Source organism: Apium graveolens, chromosome 3, assembly GCF_009905375.1.
Source record: "Apium graveolens cultivar Ventura chromosome 3, ASM990537v1, whole genome shotgun sequence".
NCBI lineage: Eukaryota > Viridiplantae > Streptophyta > Magnoliopsida > Apiales > Apiaceae > Apium > Apium graveolens.
Genome location: NC_133649.1, coordinates 81,505,528 through 81,532,215, shown reverse-complemented (window position 1 = coordinate 81,532,215; position 26,688 = coordinate 81,505,528). Strand labels below are relative to the sequence as shown.

At 36.0% G+C, this 26,688-nt stretch overlaps 1 protein-coding gene across 1 annotated transcript; it reads right to left on the bottom strand.

Annotated features, from left to right (window-relative positions):
- Positions 1-79: 79 nt before the first annotated feature.
- On the bottom strand, positions 80-26,688 carry LOC141712499 (THO complex subunit 4A-like). Its single transcript, XM_074515471.1, has 6 exons — positions 26,545-26,688; positions 17,365-17,370; positions 5,052-5,207; positions 3,612-3,680; positions 3,375-3,538; positions 80-372 (listed from the first exon to the last, which is right to left on the bottom strand). Exons 1-6 carry the CDS (start codon positions 26,686-26,688, stop codon positions 201-203), a joined length of 711 nt encoding a protein of 236 aa, XP_074371572.1. The 3' UTR covers positions 80-200.

Below are 26,688 nucleotides of genomic sequence, written 5' to 3'. Positions count from 1 at the left end.
ATTTTAAGCTGGTTATTGGTAAATTAAGCTCAGTAGGACTTGAGGTTTAACTTTTTGATTGCATTAATGAAAGTGGATTGGCAAATAATTTCCATCAAATTCTCTCAAAGTCTATATGTTTTGCTTTGCCACATACGGATTACATATCGAAAATAGCCTGAAACTCTCTCCCATTAAGAATCAGTAGATGATGATGCGGGTCAACGTGTTTGAATTCCTTCAGCACCGTATTTGTCTAAATCAGCATCAAGTTCCTCGGCAGATATATTTCGATAGGTGTTTTCTCCACGACGTCTCCCAGGTCCTCTCCCCCTAGTGTGAATGTTACCACCTCGGATAAATCCAGTCAGTTCACTACCTCTTCCTTCATCTCTGTACAATCCCATATCAAAATCAAGTAAAGTACTGTAAGTTCTAACAAGCTAAATATTTCATAAAAGATCTTGGTACTAGTTTAATCTGATCTAAGCACGTTAGGATTGCCAACTGTACAGACTCTGATTTCAAGATTGTAGATGCACTAGATATGAATTGGATGCAACTCTAAGCCAGATGGTGGCATAACAGAGAATGGGACAAGCATCAAAGTAGATAATGGCCACCAGTTATTAACTTTTTCTCTAACAGGTCTAAAAAAAATCAGGAAAAGAAGAACTACATTATGTACATTTATTCAATATTGTTCATTTTCTTTTAAAATCCTATACTTACAAATTGACAAAATCTTGGGATCTGACTTTTATTAATCACTGTCACTGAGCAAAAGTAGACAGTAACAAGTGTGTAGTAAGAAGACCACAAATGAGTAGAAGTCCACTGAACCATAAATGAAGAAACTTTTACATGACAAATTTTTTTTTAAAAAAATGAAGAAACTTTTCCACAGATTTCAAATATGTGATTAGTATCAATTACGTGTTTAGATATTATTGTTCTATAATTTTTAGGTCCAGGGAATACGCTCATCAGTATCTCTTTGTTGAAACAAATTTAATTTAATAGAAATTGTTCGAGAATTATGGAACTCAAAAGCAACTCAGCTACCAGAGTATTTGTGATCCTGTTAAGTTCAACCAAAATTCAACGTTATGAAGTTATCCCTGCTGTCAATTACTTCTTGCTGCTCAAAACCAAGTGAACAAGATATATCGAGGCATAAAGAGCAACAAGGGAAAACTTCTTGGTCCACATGAGCCATATGGAGACATAACAGCAGAAGTTACAACAATCATCCTTACTATCTAAAACACTATATAAGTTTGGACACATATTTTACACATACTAAGGTTAATGTAATACCTATCTAGTGAAAACACTATAAGTATTCCAATCAAGTTTTTTGGTACTAGTTTAATGACTTTAATCTGATCCAAGGACTTCAAGAACACAGACTAACTGTACGAAGGGAATAAAAGCAACAAGTTATATAGGGCCACAAATTGTCAACATCATTTCTTTAAGGTCCTGGGAAAAAAACATAAAAGTTCACTGCCTCGCTGGAGCATAAATTAACTACATCTCTGACGTTTTTTCTGAATTTATCATAAACTCCTTTAATTCCTACTACAATAACAAAATCATAGAAATTGAAATTGACTGCTAAAAATTCTTTAATACCACTGAGGAAAAGTAGACAATCTCAAGTATATAGTAAACGAAAACAAATTACTCAATAAACTCGCAGATGCAGTCTGATAGGAATAAGAAGACAGCATTTTCTTCGAAGTGAGTAGAAGTCCCATAAACCACATATAAAATACCTGCCTATAACTTTTCTCAAATATGTGCTGATCGTTAGATTTTTATAAATAAATGATAACTCATAAAAGTATTCTAAAACAAAACTAAATTTTATTATCAGATGCCATAAAATAAAAAACTATGTAAGTCTTCTTTATATAGGCTACACATTTAAAAGAAAACACCAACAAATAGCTAACCCTATCCCATTAACATCTCCCACTAACATCTAATCTAGAATTTCAAATAATAAGTTTAAAAAAAAAAAGAATTTCAAATAATATATTATCTAATAATTATTCAAACACTATTTCTACAAAACCTCATCAAAATTAATCCAAAAAATAATTCAAATAATTTTGAATTATTATTTCCAACACTCCCTCTTAATTCAAAATTTTTCTTCCGTGTGATGTACTTGTCATCACCACCACTATTATCACCACCACTATTGTTGTTGATTACTTTCTTCGCAATTTCTTCAAGGAGCACTTGTCTCCCTAATTTCTTCAAGAAGCACTTCTTTTTCTATTGACCAGTGATGTACTTCCCATCACCATTGGAGCCCTTCTCTCCACTTTTCTTCAAGGAGCACTTGTCTCCTATTGACTAGTGATGTACTTCCCATCACCATTGGAGCCCTTCTCTCCACTTTTCTTCAAGGAGCACTTCTCTCCTATTGACCAGTGATGTACTTTCCATCACCATTTGAGCCCTTCTCTCCACTTTTCTTCAAGGAGCACTTCTCTCCTATTGACCAGTGATGTACTTTCCATCACCATTTGAGCCCTTCTCTCCACTTTTCTTCAAGGAGCACTTATCTCCTATTGACCAGTGATGTACTTCCTATCACCATTGGAGCCCTTCTCTCCACTTTTCATCATGGTGCACATAATCACCAATAACTCAAAACAAAAATGTATCTTTTTACGCCTTGAGACACATTCTTCATGAATCTCTAGTAGCACTACCATCATCTGTTGTCTTCAAATTATTCATTTATTCGCAGCAATTTTTGACGCCCAGTTACTCAATCGAACATAGCTAGGATACCATGTTAGATTTTTATAAATAAATGATAACTAATAAAAGTATTCTAAAAGAGTAAACTAAAAACAAAACTAAATTTTATTATTAAATGCCATACAATAAAATATTATGTAAGCCTTCTTTATATAGGCTACACATTTAACAAAAACACCTAACAAATAGCTAACCCTATCCCACTAGCATCTCCCACTAACATCTAATCACTAACATCTAATCTAGAATTTCAAATTATTAAATTATCTAATAATTATTCAAACACTATTTCTAAAAACCTCATCAAAATTAATCCAAAAAATAATTCAAATAATTTTGAATTATTATTTCCAACAATGATTACCAATTAAGTGTCACAATGGTATTGCTCTATGACTTCCTGGTTAAGGAATTACTATTATTAACATCTACTAATATGAGAATTTCAATAGCTACCAAAGAATTTGTGATATTGTCTAAAGTTCATATGTAAACTTATCCCTGATATCATGTACTCCTTGTTGCTCAAAACCAACTAACCAAGTGAACAATATCTATCGATTCATTTACGACATATACTAGAAAAAGTTTTAAGAGAAACAGGGACAAACCTTCTTAGTCCATATGAGCCATATGGAGAGATATCAACAGAAGTTGAGCTAAGCATTCCCACTATCTTAACTTCCATAGGTTTTCCATCTAGTTGTATATTATTGTACCTTTTGACAGCTGCCTCTGCATCTTTCCATTGTGAATAGACAACCTCAGCCGTTCCCTGAGGAAAAAGATTTCCTAACTAGTAGAAAAGAAAATCCAGTTTAACCGGTAAAGCCAAATCCTTGTAGTACCTTTGATCTTCCACTATTATCATACTGTACAGAAATTTTTTTCACATCACCAACAACTGAAAAAAGATCCTGAACAAAATCAATTGGCTGAATCAAAGTTATGACAATCAGCTCATATGCAAATGATCAAGGAGAAGTGCGACAAGTAGATTATCTATCAACAAGGATAAGTGTACATAAATACAAAGACAGAGCCAAACCGAATGCACTTAGTGTAATTGTTTGTTTCATCCATAATATTCATTAAATATATCAGGGATTTGCTTTGTGTAGACTTTTGCGTTGCATATTATACGACTGCTCCTACTACATGGTTTCTTTATCCATCTATGTTATATACAGAATTACAGATGTACAACACAGCTTCGAATACAGAATACATTACAGATGCACATCAATTCTCAATCTCATTTACCCGTGACTCCCTTTAGTTTGCACCAAAATGCGTGCCAATACTGGCTAGGGTCTTGGAGTTCCACTTAAATCTTTTTTCCAACAAGATGTATATGTTCTTAAAAGTCGAAACCGATACACAGGTTAAACATCTTTTTTTCCCAACAAGATCTATATGTTATTGAAAGTCGAAACTGATACACAGGTTAAACATCTTTTTTTCCCAACAAGATCTATATGTTATTGAAAGTCGAAACCGATACACAGGTTAAACATATCACACATGCTCCCCTGTCAAATACTAATTGTACAACCGCTAAAATCTTATTCACCGCCACAATATATAAATTAAGGTCTCCTACAGTTCCAGCAGATAGATGGAACACTAAATTTTATAAAGATGCACAACTATTGCAGAGCAACTATTACTAGTGACCTAATAACCTGTGCAGCTAAGAGCTGAATAAACATGTTAACATCAACCTAAAAATGATTAGCATTAACTTGCAGAAAGTGCCTCATTCAGATCAAGACCAAAAAACTCACAGATTCTGATGGAGTTTACGTTTGCGGCAAAGCAAACAAGATGTGCTGATCTGATGAGATTAAATTATATATTTTCCTATTTTAACAACTAAAAACTATTTAAGTTCGTAAAATAAACATACAGAATACAAATTAAACTATCTAAATCATTAATTCGCATTAGCACAAATCCGAAAACTTGCAAACTTGCACCTCAGTGCCAGCATATAGTCACATACTTACATGTATACATCAAATTTGTAAATAGATACACACTCCAGCTACACAGTAAATAAGTAAAATCAATGAAGAGCTTCATAAATTCCCTAACATTAATATAAGAAACTTGCATATATAGAATGAAAAAGTGGATGTTAACAACATAAATTTGCATATAGATACACAATCTAGTCACGCAGTGAATAAGCATCACAAATTAAGAGCTGAATAAAACTGTTAATCAACATACAAAAAACTTACAAAAATATAACTTAAAATTAAGTAAGAATAATCGAAACATGCCTTAATATCATCATCAGAAACTTCATAATCCAAGTTAGAGAGCAGAATTTTGGTGCCAGTTTGGATATAGTACAAAGGACTAAGCATAGGCGGATACGAAACAGCAGCATATGGTGGAAACATATCGTGCTTCCACTTCGTCTCCGGTGCTTCAACCTGTAATATAACAGACCGACAGTATGGATACAGCAATCAAAATCAATTTGATAAAAGCAGGTAGGTAAATAGAGTAAACATGAAATTGCAAAATATTGCAGCCATTAAGCTGCTTCTCGTCTCAATAAACATCATGCACTCTTGCACATGTTTATCTGAGTCTCTTTTGTTATTTCTGTATAATAAAAATTCATTCCCAGACAGACTGCACCACCTTCTGCAGAACCACTTACTTGGCTTCACATGAATCTCTAACCGTTAGCAGTGGTCCTTCTTTTGTTATCTAGTATTTGTTAGGGAATAGACAAACCTAGTTAGCTAGTGTCTCCTGCTATATATAGCAGGACATTGCCTTCTTATGCTTTCAGCTTTTGTAATCAAGAACTTTTGGAATATAATCATCTTTTATTCCACTTTCTCAGCTTTGTTATTAATTCATTGCATCTATTTGTATCATACTTGTTAAAGTCTACATGGTATCAGAGCTAGCATCAATTAGCTGTGGTTCTTTCTTTTCTATTACATCTGCTCTTTTTGTTTTAGTTGCTTGTTCTTGTATTGAGTGCATTCTTGTGTTTTGTGTCATCACTCAAATATGGCAACTGGAGGGAGATTTACTTTTTTTGATATGCAAAATCCCCTTTTTCTTGATCCATCTGATGGACCCACTTCAATCTCTGTTGCAAAACTTGAAGGCGCTACCAACTACAGATCTTGGAAAAGATCTTTTGAAATCCAACTTTCTTCCAAAAGGAAACTTGGGTTTGTTGATGGCACTGTCCAAAGGAGCACTGATGATGAAGCTCTGGCTGTGCAATGGGATACATGCAACAATCTGGTAATTTCTTGGATTCATAATAATGTCTCTGAAACTATCAAGAAATCTATATTGTTCATTAGTTCTGCTAGTGAAATATGGGCACAGCTCGAAAGACGCTTTGCTCTTACAAATGGGTCCAGGAAATACAAAATAAGTAAAGATTTATATGAGTTGAAACAAAATCATTTGTCTGTGGCTGATTATTTCACTCAACTCAGTAGCCTTTGGGAGGAACTCGAATCCATGTCTTTATTACCTACCATCACCACAATGACACCTGAAATCACAACTTTTCTTTCATCCATAACCGAATACCGAGAGGAAACAAAACTTTTCCAATATTTAAATGGTTTAAATGACAAGTATAGTGCTCAGAGGAGTCAATTGCTTATGATGATTCCTCTGCCTGCTGTTGAAATAGCCTGTGCTGCTATTCAGCAGGAAGAGTCACATAGAGATCTCTTGACCACTGATTCTTTGGACAGTGATATGTCCGCTATGTATAGTAAAGCCCCCAATGATAAAACCTATTTTTGCACTGCCTGCAACACAAAAGGTCATACCATTGATCGATGCTGGTCTGTTCTAGGCTATCCAAGGTGGCACCCCAAACACAAGAAATTTACCCCTAAACCTCAAAACCAAAAATGGACTTCTAAACCCCAACCTAACCGAATGGCCAATGTTGCTCAAGGTACAGTGGATAAACCTGAGCCCTCTACTATCACCTTTACACCTCACCAACTCGAACAACTCCTCAAACTTTTGCCTGTCAATTCAGCTGCTTCTCCCAGAGACTCTGCCACTGATGATGAATTAGAAAATTGCTTCTCTGGTATGATTAGTTGTCACCTTTCAACCTTCAAAACTGATGAGTGGATTCTCGACTCTGGAGCCACAAACCACATGACAAGTTCCTTTGCCAACCTTGTTGACCCTAAACCTGCACCTACAAATTTCAGCATACATCTGCCAACCGGGGAAACAACAGTCATATCACACATTGGAACAGTGTGCCTTCCTGGTCTTGTGTTGAAGAATGTCCTGTTTGTGCCTAATTTTCAACACAACCTTCTCTCAATTCGAAAGCTCACAAGAGATAACAACTATACGGTCAATTTTCAAGCAAACACTTGTATTATTTCTGATGCTATACCAAAGAAATCAAGGCGGTTGGGAATGAGAAAGGGGGCCTTTACTATTTGATGCAGGAAGTAAGAAATGACTTTACTGCTGCAAAACATGAAAGCAACTCTGATTTGACTACTCTGTGGCATAACATGATGGGGCATGCTCCTGTCTCCAAACTGCAGCATATCACACATATCAAACCCTTTTTGGTTGACTCTGCCAAGATATGTGTCACATGCCCTCTTGAAAAGTTCACCAAACTACCTTTCTCATCGAGCTCATCTCATGCAGCTGAGGCATTCTCTCTTGTTCATCTTGATACCTGGGGCCCCTACAAAGTCTACACTAGAGACAGGTATAAATACTTTCTCACTTTGATAGATGATTACTCTATAATGAACTGGGTTTATTTAATGAAAGTTAAGAATGATGCTTTTACAATTCTGCAAACTTTTTATGAGTATGCTTTTACCCACTTTACAAAACGCATCAAAACAATTAGATCTGACAATGCCCCAGAGTTCAATGATAGTAACTGCCTTAAATTCTTTGCATCTCATGGGATTGTACACCAAAAATCTTATGCTTATCGACCCTAGCAAAATGCTCGGGTTGAAAGAAAGCATAGAAGCATCTTAAAAATTGCCAGAGCCCTGCATTTTCAAGCTAGCTTAGATCTTTCTTTTTGGGGTGATTGCGTTCTAACGACGACACACATTCTTAATAGACTCTTTAGTTCTGTCTTGTCAAACAAAACACCCTATGAAGTCCTTCACAATGAACCTGCTGATTATGACCATTTAAAAGTTTTTGGTTGCTTAACATTTGCCTCACCCAATACAGTCACTGCTGATAAATTTCAATCACGTGGTGTCCCCTGTGTGTTCTTGGGATATCCACCTGGCACTAAATGATATAGGCTCTACAATCTCTTAACCAAAACCACCTTTATATCAAGAGATGCAGTGTTTCACGAAACTGTTATACCTTTTAACCAAAACTCTGTCAACTCCTACATGACACCTCTGCCTGTACCCTTGCCTCATACACAATGTGCTGATGATGATATAATCACATCAATCCAATCTGAGGATGACAACTCTCCCTTAGATGAACATGGAGAAAACACAGAACCTATCTCACCTGTCTCAAACCACTCACCAGTTACTCCTGTACCTCTCAGAAGATCAACCAGACCCTCAAAGAATCCTAACTGGATGACAGACTATGTTACTTCCATAAATCAAGTTGCTTCTCAATCTGTTCATTCAAAATTTCACTGTTTTCTGTCAACACTTACAAAGCATCAGGATCTTGTTTCCTATAAGCAAGCCATCCAACACCAACACTGGATTGATGCTATGAACCTTGAATTGGAGGCTCTTGAAAGAAATGATACATGAGATATAGTGCCTCTGCTTGCTGGAAAGAGGGCAATTGGTTGCAAGTGGGTTTTCAAAACTAAATTTCTTCCTGATGGCACAGTTGATAAGTATAAATCGAGGTTGGTGGTTCTTGGCTGCAGGCAGGTTAGTGGCATTGACTTTGGAGAAACTTTCGCCCCTGTTGCCAAAATGACAACAATACGGGCTCTCTTAGCTGCGACAACTATCAACAATTGGCACACCATGCAGATGGATGTCACCAATGCATTTCTTCATGGTGACTTGCATGAAACAGTCTACATGACTTTGACTAAAGGATACTCTGGACAAGGCAACAGACTCGCTCTTAATCAACCACTGTTGTCATCTCCAACATCTCTGGTGTGCAGATTGAAAAAATCTCTATACGGGCTCTAGAAAGCCCCTCGAAAGACACCACTATCACTTTGATACTCGTGTATGTGGATGATCTGTTACTAGCAGGAAACTCTATGACTACTCTCTCCTCTCTCAAGGCCTCATTGTCTCAATCTTTTCACATGAAAGACCTTGGAGAGCTCAGGTATTTTCTTGGCTTAGAGATAGACAGGCCCCCCTCTGGTTTCTTCATTTATCAAAAGAAATACACCATGGACCTTCTCAGAGATTACAATATGCTTCTTGCTAAACCTCTCAAACTGCCATTGGATATACATACGAAGTTGACTCCTGATAAGGGTGTGCCTCTGTCAGATCCTCAAGCTTACCAAAGATTACTTGGCCGCCTCATTTATTTGATAATCACAAGGCCGAACATCACTTTTGCAGTTCACATTTTGGCTCAATACATGCAACGTCCAACAAACATCCACATGCAGGCTGCTAAAGGCTTCTCAGGTATCTTGTGAGTTGAAAGGCATATGTCATAGCCTACTCGTTTATTCGAGTATTTAACTCAACTCAAATAAGAATGTAATAAGTAAATAGTGGATCAAGCATCAGAGAGATCTCACAAAGTAACATCTGTCAAAGAATAAAGAAACATTGTTCATCTGCAGACTTGAAGATTCACTGAAAGAAGTTCAAGAATTTGATCATGCCTCAGTGATATAAATCAAGATCGTGGATTTAATCAAGTGACAGAGATCTCGTCAAGGTATCATTTATTACAAGGATTCAATCAGAACAACAAAGTCAAGACATGAAGAAACGTCACGAAAGTTAGTCACTCATGAACCAGACAGTACATCGAGTGTCAGCATTGAAGTGACAGAATTAATTCATAAGTCTCAGTGACTTTCAGAAGATTGTCAGAAGAATGGATGCTGCTCAGGGTTAGTATTAATTCTCTATTAATTAATTAAGTCATATAATTTAATTAAGAAAATAAATTATATCTGCAAGGAATAATTTATTGATTAATTGAATTAAATTGATTAATTAATTTAGAATTAATATTAAGGATTTTCAGAATGTTAATTGATTAAAATCTGTGATAATTCTAAATAAGACAACTGATTGTACTAGTATGACAATCGGTATGACAATTGATAGTCATACCGAATGTCATGCTAATTCAGTTGATTGTATTGATAGAATTATTATTTAGATTAAAATCAATTATTAATTCAGTAAAACAATTTCATTTGAACTAATATGACAATCGGTATGACAATCAATAGTCATACCGAAAGTCTTGCTAGTTCATTTTAATTGTCTTGCTAGCTCTAATAGATTGTCTCACCGAAAGTCTTTCAAGCTAAAAAGGATTGTCATTCCAGTTCTTTTTCTCTCGGTTGGATTGTTAAATAGAAGCAGAAGCAGCAATTCAAAATATCAATCAATCATACAGAACAAGAGAACACAGCAGAGAACAAAAGAAAAATATTTCATCATCCATCTGCTTATTCAAGATCAAATATTCTAGTTTGTTAATGTTAAATCCAAACCACTAGAATTACTTATCTTGTTCTTGTATATCAATCTAGCGGATTAAAATCCCTAGAACTTAATCTCAAATCGCTTTTAGCATTTGATCTTTTAATTACAAAAATAGAAAAAGTTCATGTCGAATTTATTCTAAATTTGTAATAATTGATTTGAGATTAATCCCTTGTAATCGATACCGTAGTTGTAACACCTTTCAAGTTTAATAAAAGTTTTATTTAACTTGAATTTTGTTTCACAAGTTTATTCCGCATTTTATTCGACGAAACGGTATTGTTTGCATTCAACCCCCCCTTCTACAAACAAATTGGGACCTAACAATTGGTATCAGAGCCTTCTGATTAACGTACAAATCAAGATCCTAGACTTTTGTGTTTCTTTCACTTCTTGAATTTTTATTCACTCAAAAATTCATAATGACTACACAAAAAGTTGGAACCGTTAAAATTCCACTTTTCGATAAAGAAAATTATGTGATGTGGAAGAAGAAGATGCTACTGTTTTTACAGGTTGCTAATCCCAAATATTTGCAAGTGTTGAAGAAGGGTCCAAAAATTCCTATGGTTATTGAACCAGAGGTAATAGAGAATGATGTGGTGATCACCCAAGCGAGAACTTATGTGAAGGATCCTGAGGACTTCTCTCCTGCTGAAATAGAAGAAGCTTCCCTGGATGCTAGCCTTCAATTAATCTTAGTAGATTCCCTTAATCCCCTAATGAACAGACATGTGATGAATTGTAAAGATTCTAAACATATCTGGGAAACTATTGAGATTATTAATGAAGGCACAGAGGAAGTTAGGGAGAACAAACTAGAAATCCTAACCTCTGAGTATGAATACTTTAAATCCAATCCAGGAGAAGGAATCACTGAAGTGTTTGAGAGGTACAATGCATTGATCAACAACCTGAACATTAATGGTAAATACTATTCCATCAGGGAGGTCAATAAAAAGTTCCTTTTAACACTGCCAACTCATCTCGAACATAGAATCACTGCCATAAGAGAAGCAAGAGATCTGAGTGAGATTTCTTTGGAAAGGCTCTATGGTGTGTTAAAGACTTATGAGTTGGAGCAGATTCAGCAGAAGGAAGTTTACGGGAAAGGAAGAGTGGTCAGCACGTCTACTACTCTGGTAGCTGATGAACAACAAGAACAACCACTATATCAACAACAATCTCAACAGTCAGATAGAATGGTACAGTCTTCCAAGGCTGAAGATAATGTGATAGTAGCAGAATTTGATTCACCTACTACAAATCAATCAGGAGATGATTATTATTCCTTGGAAGAACTGGAGCAATTGGAGGATGAGTCAATGGCCCTGATTGTCAAGAGATTCTCAAATGTCAGATTCAAAAGGAATCCCAAGTTCAAGTACAAGTCCAACTACAACAGATTCCAGAAAGGTGGATCTTCATCCTCTAACACCAGCAGTGGTGGGTATAAAACAGGGATGGTTGATCGGAGCACCATTCGATGCTTCAACTGTAATGAGTTGGGACACTTTGCCACAGAATGCAGGAAGCCAAAACAAGCAAGGAAGAACTCTTATGATTCTAATCAGAAGAGTAAATCTGAAAGGGCGTACCTGGCAAAGGGAAGAAGTTGGGATGATACTGACAGTGAAGACGAAAAAGTTGGGAATCTTGCTCTCATGGCTAGTGATGCAAGCACCTCATCGTCAAGAAAAGAGGGCATTAAACAGGTACAACCGGTAGTGTGGATTCTTGACAGTGGATCGTCAAGACATATGACCGGAGATAGAGCCCTGCTATCAAATGTGGTTGAGAAAGCTGGCCCAGTGGTTACCTTTGGAGATAACAGCAAAGGTTTAACGGAGGGATATGGCTGTTTGCAAGCTGGAAATGTTATCATTGAAAATGTATATCTTGTGCAAGGACTTGAACACAATCTGCTTAGCATTAGTCAGTTCTGTGACAACGGCTACAATGTTTTATTCGACAAGCTGAAGTGTCAGATTCTGCACAAGAAAAGTGAAAAACCCTCCTTAATGGGAATACGGAAAGGAAATCTGTTCGTAGCTGACATGAACTCTGGAAGCAATCTTGAAGTCAATTGTTTCTATGCAAAAGCATCGTCAAATGAGAGTTGGCTATGGCACAAGAGACTTTCCCATCTCAATTTCAAGACAATGAATTCTCTTGTCAAAAGAGAATTGGTAAGAGGTCTGCCTCAGCTGGAATTCTCTCCAGAAGGACTATGTGAGGCTTGCCAGAAAGGAAAGTCAAAGAAAGCAAGTCACAAAGGCACTGACACATCTTCCATAACTGGTGTTCTGCAATTATTGCACATGGATTTATTTGGTCCAGTTAATATCCTTTCTATGTCAAAGAAGTGTTACTGTCTTGTGATAGTTGATGACTATTCCAAGTATACGTGGGTTTTATTTCTTCACTCTAAGGATGAAACACCACAAGTTGTGATTGATCATATCAAGATGATTGAGTTAGATTCTAACGTCCCTGTTAGAGCAATAAGGTCAGATAATGGAACAGAATTCAAGAATGCACTTCTAAATGGATTCTGTACAGACAAAGGGATTACCAGACAATTTTCAGCTCCTAGAACCCCTCAGCAAAATGGAGTGGTAGAAAGGAAGAATCGTACATTGATTGAAGCTGCAAGAACGATGTTAAATGAATCAGGTCTTCCAATGTACTTTTGGGCTGAAGCTGTCAATACTGCATGTTATACTCAGAATCGAACTCTAATCAACAAAGACTACATGAAAACTCCTTATGAGATTTTGAATGAACAGAAACCTTCTATCAAATACTTTCATGTATTTGGTGCCAGATGCTTCGTGCTCAAGGATGGAGATGATCGTCGTGGTAAGTTCGAGGCAAAGGCATATGAGGGTATTTTTGTTGGATATGGAAGAAGATCATATAGAGTGTATATCATTGATCAACACAAAGTAACTGAAAGTGTCAATGTTACTTTTGATGACACTAAACTCCCTAGTATCCAAACTGAAGATCCTTCTGAGAAACTGAAGTTTGATGATATGTCAGATTCAGAGTCAGAACATGGTCAAGAACCTGAGGTTGTTGCTGTTGAAGAACCTGTTAATCCTGATAATACTCAAGGTAATAGTGATGGAAACTCTGGAAACAATGGAGATACCACTGCTACTGACGGAGAATCTTCAAGTCAACATGGCAACAACTCAGGGGGAGATGCTGAAGGATCATCTAGTAGGACACAACATCACAATGAATTTCAAGGCGAATCATCAAGATCAAATCTTCCAAGACAGACAGTCTGGAATAAAGCTCACCCTTTTGAGTTGATTATTGGTGATCCAGATGTTGGAGTCAGAACTAGACGTGCTACTCAAAATGAGTGTCTGTTCTCAGGATTTCTTTCTGAGATGGAACCTAAGAAAATTGAAGAAGCACTAACTGATCCAGATTGGGTGATTGCTATGCAAGATGAACTCAATCAGTTTGAAAGTCAACAAGTCTGGAAACTGGTACCTAGGCCTGTACACAAGAAAGCTGTTGGTACAAGGTGGGTATTCAGGAATAAACTAGATGAAGATGGTGTGGTTACAAGAAACAAGGCAAGACTGGTAGCTAAAGGGTATTCTCAAGCTGAAGGTATTGATTATGATGAAACCTATGCTCCAGTGGCTAGACTTGAGGCCATCAGGATATTTCTGGCATTCGCAGCATTTTCAAACTTTAAAGTTTATCAAATGGATGTCAAGAGCGCCTTTCTGAATGGAAAGCTGGATGAAGAGGTATATGTAGAGCAACCTCCTGGTTTTGAAGATCCAGATCATATGGATTTTGTCTTCTTTCTTTTCAAGGCTATCTATGGGCTAAAACAGTCACCAAGAAAATGGTATGACACTCTCTCTGAATTTCTTATTGAAAATAGCTTTATTAGAGGTGTCATAGACAAAACTCTCTTTTCTAAAAAACATAAGAATGATACTATATTAGTCCAAGTCTATGTGGATGATATAATATTTGGGTCTACTAATGATAATCTCTGTAAGAGATTTGCTAAGTTAATGCACAGCAAGTTTGAAATGAGCATGATGGGAGAGCTGAAGTTCTTTCTTGGATTACAAGTAAATCAAAGGTTAGATGGAACATTTATTTGTCAATCCAAGTATCTCAAGGAACTCCTCAAAAAGTACAATCTAGAGGATTCTGCATCAGCAAGGACTCCATCAACTACAGCTGTCAAGCTTGGACCATGTGAAAACTCCATTAAGGTAGATGTCACAAGCTACAGAGGTATGATTGGCTCGTTACTCTATCTTACTGCAAGTAGACCAGATATTATGTATGCTACATGTTTATGTGCAAGGTTCCAAGCGGATCCTAGAGATATTCATCTCGTTGCTGTTAAACGAATCTTAAGATATCTTAAGGGAACACCAAATCTAGGTATTTGGTACCCTAAAGAATCTGGTTTTAACCTTGTCGGATATACAGATTCAGATTATGCAGGAAGTGTTGTTGATAGGAAAAGCACCTCAGGAAGTTGTCAATTCTTAGGAAGCAGGCTAGTCTCATGGTACAGCAAGAAACAGCAAACAGTTTCCAACTCAACGGCCGAGGCTGAATATATTGCTGCTGGAAGCTGCTGTGCTCAGATCTTGTGGATTAGGAACCAACTACGAGACTATGGCTCTGTATTGAACAAGATTCCTATTTTATGTGACAACACAAGTGCAATAGCCATCACCAACAACCCTGTGCAGCACTCGAGGACAAAGCACATTGACATCAGGTATCATTTTATTAGAGAGCACGTCATGAATGGTACTGTTGAACTATTTTTTGTTCCAACAGAAGAACAAATAGCAGATATTTTCACTAAACCACTTGACGAATCCACATTTACCAGATTAGTTGGTAAATTGGGCATGTTAAATAGTTTTTGTGATTAATTTAATTAATATCTGGAATCTGTTCTTGAATGAATTTACAAATGAATTTTTCATAAATGAAAAATTCATTTGCAAATTTATTTTATCATTTTATCATATTTCTTGCTTATTTCTATGTAATATATATTATCTTATCTATGTTATTTACTCTACTTGTTAATTTAAAATATCTCAGAATATTTTATTTCCTCTAAAAATATTTTTCTATGAATTTTATTTGCTAAAATTCAACAGAAATCTATTTTTGGAATAAAAATAATTAATTCTGAAATATTGTCTTTATTTTCTGTAAAAATTTTAAGTATTTATTTCAGTTTTACTATTTTGTAATAAAGTTTCAGTACATTAATAGTAGTCTGTTACTTGCATATTCATTTTGTTTTTCTACTGCAAAGACAATCGGCAAGACAATTAAAATTGTCTTGCTGAAAATCATTTCAGTAAACATGAAAATATAAATCTGTTATGCTTATTTTATCTTATTCTAGAAAGACAATCGGCAAGACAATTGAAATTGTCTTGCTGAAAGTCATTTTAGTAAATAATGACTGCTTATTTTAAAATCAGATTAATTTTATAACTGGCAAGACAATCGGTATGACTATTGATTGTCATGCCAGTAATAAAATTAATATCAGAATAATATTGTTTTATTTTGTACTGGTATGACAATCGGTATGACTATCAGATTGTCATACCAGTTATATTTTTAATACTTAGTTTATTTGTTTCATTTCCTTCTTTTTGCCTGGTATGACAATCGGTATGACAATCCCGGATTGTCATACCAGCTGTCATATATAAGCGTGTGTTGTGTATTGTTTTAAACCATCACAGCAGTTTCATTTCTCAAAAATTTGAACAGTTTTTTACTCTCTTTTACTCTCTTCTCTCTCCTCGAACAAGAACAAAACCATCAATCCAATTATTTCTTTGCTCGAGTTTTTACTCAGCACTCTTAATCATCACTTTGTGATATATACATACAAGTATATACATAAAGAAGTGCTGCTGAAATTTTCTTAAAAATAAAAGTTATTATAAAAAACGCAAAAATCAAATTAAAATAAGTTTGCCCCTTCAAATTCCATTTTAATTTTAATTTCAGATTTGTGTCTTTTGGTTTATCAAAATTGTGCTTGTGAGTTAAGAATTTTAACGAGATACATTTCGGTCTAAATTTTTCGATTATAATTAATTTAATTCGAATTATTAAATTAATTTAATTAATTCGAATTTTCTTAATATTATTCTTAAAATTCTGATAAGCTTGTGTCTTATTATTATTCTTTTAAAAATGGCTCTCAATTTCCAAATTGTCGCGCATAATCAAGTTGGTTATTTCAATCCGGAAAGATGTGATGTTGAAAAATTTAAGCCTTGGATTAGATTTTTAAATGATCATTCGATTGTTAGCTCTGCTATTAAATCAAATGTGATTTTAAACGTCGATCTACTTAGACTGATTTGCACAACTTCTACTGTGGCCGATGATTCAAAATCTTTTTCATTCACCATCGCAAACACACAGTATATAGTTGATGAAACAGTCGTCAATCGTGCTTTAAATTTTCCACTAGACAATTTCTGTAATTTACCCTCTGAAAATGATATCACAAATTTTTTCAATGCCATTCACTATCAGGGGGTGATCAATTTAACCAAACTTTCTAAATCAAATTTGGTGTCTGAATGGGATATATTCTTCGATACACTTTCCAAAGTGTTTGCCAACTGCACAAAATCTAATTTTCATAACATTACTTCCACCCTGCAGTATATTGGTCTTGCGGTTGTTTTCAATCAAAGGATCAATTTTGGCAAACTACTTTTTCCCATTCTCTTGAGACGTCTAACTTCTGCTTTACGTGATCATTCTACAAATCGTAGGGTATCATGTTACTATGCTCATTTTCTTATGCTCATAGCAGATCATCTACTCACCCCTGAACACAAAGCACTTTTTGCTAACTCGGCTGTAACCGAACCCCCACCAGTTAGCAAAAAGATTTACACTCGCCAAGACACAACCTTCAAATTTATGCAAGTACCAGTACTTGTATCTGCTTTCATGGCCAATTATATTCCCTTGCCTATTTTTAATCTTCCCGGCCATGAACAGCAACCTCAACCTCCAGTGGTTCAAGCCACCCAGGCTCTTCCATTACAGGTAGTAACTCCTCACTCTCACTCTCACTCTCTTCCTACTTCTGTTAACAGACCCTCAGTGGTTGATAGGGCTGACCATGAAGTTGTACAACCACAGCTTCAATCCCAGGTCATAGAGCCAAACACAGAGTCTCATTCTATCTCACCCTCTCCCCCACTGTCTAAAATGTTACCCAGAAGATTACTAGGAAGTAGTACAATGTTAAATATGAGTGAACCCTCAGCTCTGCCTCCTCCTAAGAAAAGAAAAACCTATTCTGAGGCATCTAAAAGCCCATCCTTGTCCTCCCAACAGGACATGGACTTTGAAATGGCCAATGAACAGTTACTAGAGGCATTCTCTCAACAGGATGCATCTATTGAAATTCGCCATCGGGCCATGGCATCTTGTACTGAGTCAAGCACAATTCCATTACTCACAATGGAACCATACACTTCCCCAGATAATACTCAGGACACCCAGCGAGGAGTGCATGTCGAGTCGGTTACAGTGCCTGCCATAGTTACGGCAGAAGAGCAGTCACATGCTTCAGAGGGAAAATCTGACTCTCCGCCATCTATAATAGAGTCATTTTCTCCCCTCCCAGATCCCACAACTCTGGCTCCCTTATGGGATTCTCCACTCGCAGATTTATCTGGAGAAAGTGGAGGGCAACTCGGTCAATCTATCCCTGAAGCAATTCAGACATCTATTCCAAAAGATTTGATAGCATTGACTGAGGATCGGGACTCGCGAATTCCCATTGCACCACCACTGACCTCTCTTGAAGAGGCTAGGGTGATTTTTAATGCAGGTACAAAAGAACAGCAATTGGAAGACTCCTCATGAGCAATCATATTGAGAGAAACACATGCACGTGAGATGAGTGAACCAAACACGAGTGAACTTCAGGTGAGAGCACACACAGACACTGATACTGTCAACCTGTTAGCTCAGATTGCTGCCCTGAAAGAAGAACTTGCTAAAAGTCAAGCTGAAGCTCAAGCATTCAAAGCACAAGTGGTTGAACGGTCTTCTTCTTCCACCTCTGTCGTCAATCAGCTTGCAATCATAAGGAATGACATCTCAGATTTAAAGACTGCTGTAATACCAAAGCTCAATTCTATTCAGGACACTCCAAATTTATCAGCTGATGACATATCCAACTTCTGCTCCCTACATACAAGAATGACTTCTCTTGAAGACCTCGTTGAGATGAATCATTCACTGGACAACTCAAGATTTGTAAAAATAGAGACGGGCATGGAACATCTAAATGAAGGCATGAAGCACTTATATTACATGATCAAGAATTCTCATTGCCCTAATGAAGAACAAAGAGCTTATTTTGAAGGACCGTCTGGTGGAGGATCAGGCTCTGGAAGTGGTGGAGGTTTCAAAGGAAAGTCAGTAGAGGATCCCTCAACTAAGGGGGAGAAGAAAGGAGGGAGTAGTTCCAAAGGGAAAGAAAAAGATACTTCTGCTGGAGATAAAGGAAAGGCTGATGATGCCTACTACAGTGGAGAACAGGATGACTTCGATATTTTTGACATTCCCACTGAACCAGTTCAGGAAGATAAAGATGGGTTATTTGAAGCTGAAGAAGAAAGTGATTTTGAAGATTGGGAAGAAGAAGATACAGTGGATCCTAGGTTTGAGAAAGAATTTCAGAAAGAGCAGTCAGAGATGCAAAGAAAAGAAGCTGAACTCAAGAAGGTCTCACAGATCATTGATAGGAGAAAAGACATACAAAGAACAGAAACTCTTCAAAAGCAACGTCTTCATGACATTAAAGCTCAAGAAAGGAGAAGAGATGTCAGACTGAAGATTGGTGGAAAGTGGGATGAAGCTAGGAGAGTACTCGATATGCCTCAGCTATGCACTAACAATGATAGGCAGTTCTTACATCTTCTTGACAAGCTGGAAATCTCAAATCCTAACAATGACATGTACATGAATGCTATCAAGACTGAAGTCTCAAGGATCACAGCTGCTTTTGATAGATCCCTAAATGAGATGAGCATTTTTGTATATTGTCAGAGTGAAGGATCATTCAAGGTGTCACTTCATCTATTTGAGAATCGTTCGTTGTCAGAGATTTGGGTTCTTTTAAACAAAGTGAAAAGAAGCTCAGAGTTGAATGAAGTTCTTCGGGAAAGGCTTAAAGAGTTTGCCAGCAGGGCTAGTCCTCAAGTGGTCAACAATCCTCATCAAGTGAGATTCTTTAAGTCTGATTGTCTTCAAATCTGTCAGCTAGATGTACAATCTCTTAAAGACTACTCAGCTAAGCATCTGGTCTGGATGGAACATCATTTGAGAACTGCTGGATATTCATCCATGTTGAAGACTCAAGCTGCTGACTTGATTCAAGCTTATTGTGAGAAGAATGTTAAAAGGTACAATCAACTCAAGAATAAGTTGAAGACAGTTGGAGTTCAACCAGTCAGACCTGCAAGCTTCACTTCAGAAAAGGATCGTGTTTTTGACAAGGAATTGCTTCAAGATTTAGAAGAAGGTGAAGTCAGAAGAGAAGACAACTAAAGTCAATTAGCTCAAAACTCAATGTAATATGATTAGAGCGTTATGAATCAAGATAGTCTAATGTAGTTATATGTTCAGGCTAGAGGAACATCTATCTTGTATTCACTTGTAAATTTCATTTGAAATCTGGAAAATGTTAAATATAATCCAGAACTTTTCTGCTATTTACTTTACATTACTGTTTATATCTTTTTCTTATTTGATTAGTTGAGTTATCCTCTAGGTATTTGTTGTTATTGTCTAACAAGCAAATAGGGGGAGATTGAAAGGCATATGTCATAGCCTACTCGTTTATTCGAGTATTTAACTCAACTCAAATAAGAATGTAATAAGTAAATAGTGGATCAAGCATCAGAGAGATCTCACAAAGTAACATCTGTCAAAGAATAAAGAAACATTGTTCATCTGCAGACTTGAAGATTCACTGAAAGAAGTTCAAGAATTTGATCATGCCTCAGTGATATAAATCAAGATCGTGGATTTAATCAAGTGACAGAGATCTCGTCAAGGTATCATTTATTACAAGGATTCAATCAGAACAACAAAGTCAAGACATGAAGAAACGTCACGAAAGTTAGTCACTCATGAACCAGACAGTACATCGAGTGTCAACATTGAAGTGACAGAATTAATTCATAAGTCTCAGTGACTTTCAGAAGATTGTCAGAAGAATGGATGCTGCTCAGGGTTAGTATTAATTCTCTATTAATTAATTAAGTCATATAATTTAATTAAGAAAATAAATTATATCTGCAAGGAATAATTTATTGATTAATTGAATTAAATTGATTAATTAATTTAGAATTAATATTAAGGATTTTCAGAATGTTAATTGATTAAAATCTGTGATAATTCTAAATAAGACAACTGATTGTACTAGTATGACAATCGGTATGACAATTGATAGTCATACCGAATGTCATGCTAATTCAGTTGATTGTATTGATAGAATTATTATTTAGATTAAAATCAATTATTAATTCAGTAAAACAATTTCATTTGAACTAATATGACAATCGGTATGACAATCAATAGTCATACCGAAAGTCTTGCTAGTTCATTTTAATTGTCTTGCTAGCTCTAATAGATTGTCTCACCGAAAGTCTTTCAAGCTAAAAAGGATTGTCATTCCAGTTCTTTTTCTCTCGGTTGGATTGTTAAATAGAAGCAGAAGCAGCAATTCAAAATATCAATCAATCATACAGAACAAGAGAACACAGCAGAGAACAAAAGAAAAATATTTCATCATCCATCTGCTTATTCAAGATCAAATATTCTAGTTTGTTAATGTTAAATCCAAACCACTAGAATTACTTATCTTGTTCTTGTATATCAATCTAGCGGATTAAAATCCCTAGAACTTAATCTCAAATCGCTTTTAGCATTTGATCTTTTAATTACAAAAATAGAAAAAGTTCATGTCGAATTTATTCTAAATTTGTAATAATTGATTTGAGATTAATCCCTTGTAATCGATACCGTAGTTGTAACACCTTTCAAGTTTAATAAAAGTTTTATTTAACTTGAATTTTGTTTCACAAGTTTATTCCGCATTTTATTCGACGAAACGGTATTGTTTGCATTCAACCCCCCCTTCTACAAACAAATTGGGACCTAACATGAGTAATCCAGGTCAAGGCATTCTCTTGGCTTCTTCCTCAGCTGCTCAAATCACTGCTTACTGTGACAGTGATTGGGCTAGCTGCCAAGCAACAAGGCGACCCACCTCTGGTTTTTGCATCCTGCTGGGTGATTCACCAATATCATGGAAAACCAAAAAATAATCCATTATCGCACGCTCAACCGCTGAAGCTGAGTATCGGTCCATGGCCCTCACAGCGTGTGAATTACCATGGATCTCTGCTCTGTTGAAAGATCTGGGACTCTCCAAGTTGCCTCCAACAATATTGAAGTGCGATAACCAAGCTACAATATCCATAGTAGCAAATCCAGTCATGCATGAACGCATGTAACACCCCCAGATCCGGGGTCAGGGATCCGGGACGTCACGGTCTTTCTTTCTACAATACCACTTCACTTAATTAATAATAATTAACCTTATGCTGTGACCCCACACTAACACACACCACAACCCGTTATAGTCTCAGAGATGAAATTGAAATAAGTACAAGTCTTTGAATCCACAGTTTAAAAGTTATTACAACCCAAAATGATTACTTGATAAATTTACAGTTAATTGCCATTATCTGCCACAAGTTATAATTATACAATATTTGGTTCCCAAAAGTAGAATGTCTGATCTACAGATAGATCTACCTCTGCAGCTATAGCAGCTACGATCTCAACGGGAAGACGCAGGGCGCTTCTCACGCTCTTGCGCTGGGTCTGCTTGAGCCTGGCCATCTTTCCTAACTGTTGTTGTGTGATGAAGAAATGAAGCAAGAGTGAGCATTACATCTCGCAAGATAATATATAGTGTTAACAATAATACAAGTATCTGAATGGATACTTACTAGAATCCTTTATCATGTGTAAGGTAATTACTTACTGGATATAAGTTTAAAAGAAGATGAAGTTACCAATTACTTCACTATACTTATACCATTTTTAGAAATCTTCTTGAACTACTACTGTTCAAAGTATAATAAGATTCAAGAGGTCATCCCATAGATGAGACCATAAATTAAAACTTGAATATATTCAATCTTTGAAATATTTTTAAAAGAAATGAAGTTACGAGATACTTCATTCAATGGAAACACCAATAAAACTGTTTGACCCTGTCAATGCTTCGGCAACCACCCATTCGTAGCCTTTCGATCGAAATGCTACGGGTAGTGTTGCAGAATTATCCAACTGGATGATAAACACATTACGGGAGTTTGTCGCGCCAGGAAGACCACTTACGATGATCAGTCGTAGTAGTACAACCCCACCATTTTCTACATGTAGAGGAGAACCTGTCGGATTTACTTATCAACCGAACACTGGACTCCTAAGGAATGGACCGTCTTAGCGGAACTTCCAGGCCATTTTGGGCCAATATAATAAGGCTGGGCCGGCGCCACTCGACCACTTACGCCACTCCTAGTTCAGATGAAATCCATGACTCTGAAACGTAAAGCTCGTCCCCCCTTTCCCCAAGTAGAAACTTGTTGATACGGCTCCACCAAGAAGTCGTATCTAGTTGGAAAAGAAAACTCACCGATATTTCCCAGGCGATGCCTGTTAATGGATTAACTTGTTCCAAGAATTTTACTTCCCGAGTGTTGGGTAAGTAATCAAAATTCTTTTATCAAGACAGCAACCTTGTTGCGAATATAAAACACACCACAGAGCCGGATCCCTCAGGTTTTGAGCGAGTATTTAAATCCCTTTCGAAAGGAGGATCTTAAATATAAAAATGAGTTTTGGGATCCGCTCTAACTTTTAAAAATCATTTTGAAGACTCGCAAAACATTTTTTAAGAATGTTCGGAGTGACGCTGATTTAATAAAATAAATCAGTCCCAATATATAAAAAAAAAATATCTGAATATTATTATTTAAATAATATTCCCATAAAGAATAATCTTTATAAAAATAATTGAAGTAGATGTTGTAAAACTTATACTTGAAATGACTATTAAATAACCAAAGATATACTTATACGAAAGTACTATCTTTATTTGAATAATCGAAAATAAGTTTGATTATCGAAACATTATTCTTTAATAAAATAAAGAATATTATTAAGTATAAGCGGAGTCATAATACCTCGAATGAATATTGCAAATAATATTCATTAAATAGAATAAACAGAGTCATAAGTCCTCGAATGAATATTCAAATAATATTCATTAAATAAAATAACGTTAAAGTTTTCGAATAAACCTTATTCGATTAATAGTTTTGAAAACTATTCATATATATATATATATATATATATATATATATATATATATTAATATACTCGGGAGCCTCGCCTCCCGGTTTTTAGAAAAAGTTCACCTTTTGATCCCTTATACTAAGGGTAAACTCAAATACCGCTTATCTCTAGCATAGGTATTATGCAACTTATAAGCATTTGAATCAACAGATATATAATTCAAGAATATGAAACAGGCATGCATATATACCATATCACATGCTACAATATATCGCAAGAATTTGCTAATAATAAATATGCATTTATCGCAAGATCATGCATATACACATGTACATCACAACAACAGTTATACGGGTAGAAAACTTGCCTGAGCGACTGAGGGTTATTAATGGCTTGGGACGAGTCTGGTAACCTATAAACAACATGTGAGTTGGAATTAAACCAAAGTCACTTGTAAATCTATAATTTAACCAAATTAGACTCTAACGCTCGCTTTGCGCTTACTGATTCTCTTAAGTCACTCGAGTACCCTCGGCTCCACCATTTTTAATAATTTAACCATTATGAGTTTTAAGGCGATTCCTTCGCGAGTGTCTTACCAACTGCCTAACACACTTAACATAATTGTTTCATACACTAATTAACCCTTTTTAGGTCTTTAACCTATGTTTCAAAGTAAGGCGAGGGGTAATGTTTCGTTAGCGAAACGTCGTTACTTAAAACGGCCGTTTCTCCTAAACCGTACATCGGAATCAAACGAACCACATATCAAAACGAAGATCGTAACATGAAATATCTAAACATGGCAATGGTCAAAGCCTAGCAGGGACTTCTCGGATCCTAATGTTATGAACAAAAGCAGTCTAAAGTAAATCGGACATTACGTCGGCTATGTTTACGCGATTTCCAATTTTATACTATTCCAATTCAATCACCAAACAACCCTAATCCATTCATACAACCAAAGTCCATCCATATCACACTACCACAGCCCCAATCAACTCAATATTAATAATTATACTTATTCTTAAACTTGAATTTAAACTATACTTAAATCCTTTAACTAAACCATAAGATTTCAACAATCAATTCACCACCATTCCAACCCAAACTCTAAACAAATAAGCTTCAAGCTACTCTTTACCATAACTATCAAAATCATCCTAATATACAAAGTAAAGCTAGGGTTTGGAGATGATATACCTTCCTTGAAGTGATGTGAGTAGCTAGGAAGCCTTAAGAAGCCTTGAGATGTCTTAGAGATGCTTGGATCTTAAAGGAAAAACAAGAAAAATCAAGTTAAAAACCTTGAAATCACTATTCATTGTCTTCTTCATTGATTTCTTGGAGAAGATTAAGAATGAATTGGAGGCTTAAACTCATAAGATAGCCATAACTATGCATAAGGAGTACTAGAGAATTATCTTACCAATTTAGGAAGCTTGGAACTTGGATTTTGAAAAATCTTCTCTTTGAAAATGGAAAAAGCCGAGAGCAAGCTTCTTGGTGAAGAGAAATAAAATGATTTTTGTGTTTGCTTTGTTTTGTTTTGGTTGGTTGATTTCCTTTTGATTAGTTTTGGTTAATTACCTTATTAACCTTGTCTTTGTGTGGTTATAAACCAACCACATCTCCTTCCCCTTATGTCATGCTTATGTCATGCTTATTACTTGGGTTTCCTTAACCTTTCTCAATACATTATATTCCTTTTATGATCCTCTCTTATAATCCTTTAATTTAAATCCTTTTTATCCTGTTACCTTATACTCAATTCCTTCCGTATCTAGTGGATTTCCGGGAAAAATCAAAGTGTTCGGAATTGGATTCTGACGATCTTTACATACACTTATATACCATATAGAGTACTAATAAAATCTCAGAATATCCAAAACAGAACCCCTACATAGTGTGGCATGAAAAGTTTTCTCATTCAGCAAAAACACTATTCATAAGGGTTACAAAAAGTTCAAAATTTTGGGGGTTATTACAACGCACGTAGCACATAGAACTAGATTTCCACTTCATTCGCGATCACATTCAGTCTGGTACTCTTGTCACACAACATGTTCCATCTCATGCTCAGGTGACCGATATTCTGACTAAACAGCTTCCAGCTAAGCAGCACAAGTATCTTCTCCACAAGCTTGGCACTTCCGTTCCACCTCCAGTGCAGCTTGAGGGGGAGTATTGCAGCCATTAAGTTGCTTCTCGTCTCAATAAACATCATGCACTCTTTCACATGTTTATCTGAGTCTCTTTTATTATTTCTGCATAATAAAACTTCATTCCCAGACATACTGCACCACCTTCTGCAGGACCACTTATTTGGCTTCACATGAATCCCTAACCGTTAGCAGTGGTCCTTCTTTTGTTATCTAGTATCAGTTTGTTAGGGAATAGAAAAACCTAGTTAGCTAGTGTCTCCTGCTATATATAGCAGTGCATTGCCTTTTTATACTTTCAGCTTTTGTAATCAAGAACCTTTGGAATATAATTTTCTTTTATTCCACTTTCTCAGCTTTGTTATTAATTCATTGCAGCTATTTGTATCATGCTTGTTAAAGTCTACACAAAATGTATGTGTATGTAGATGTATAGGTAAGATTAATGCAATTAGTTGTACATGAGAGTACGGAAATGATCGATTGACGGTGCGGTTGAATAATCGACGAGATGGAGTAGGTCCGAAATGAGGAGGTGGAGAGGAGAGGTGCTGCTCCTTATTCATCCTGATGATATCGTCCAGTGACATGTCCAAATGAGACAT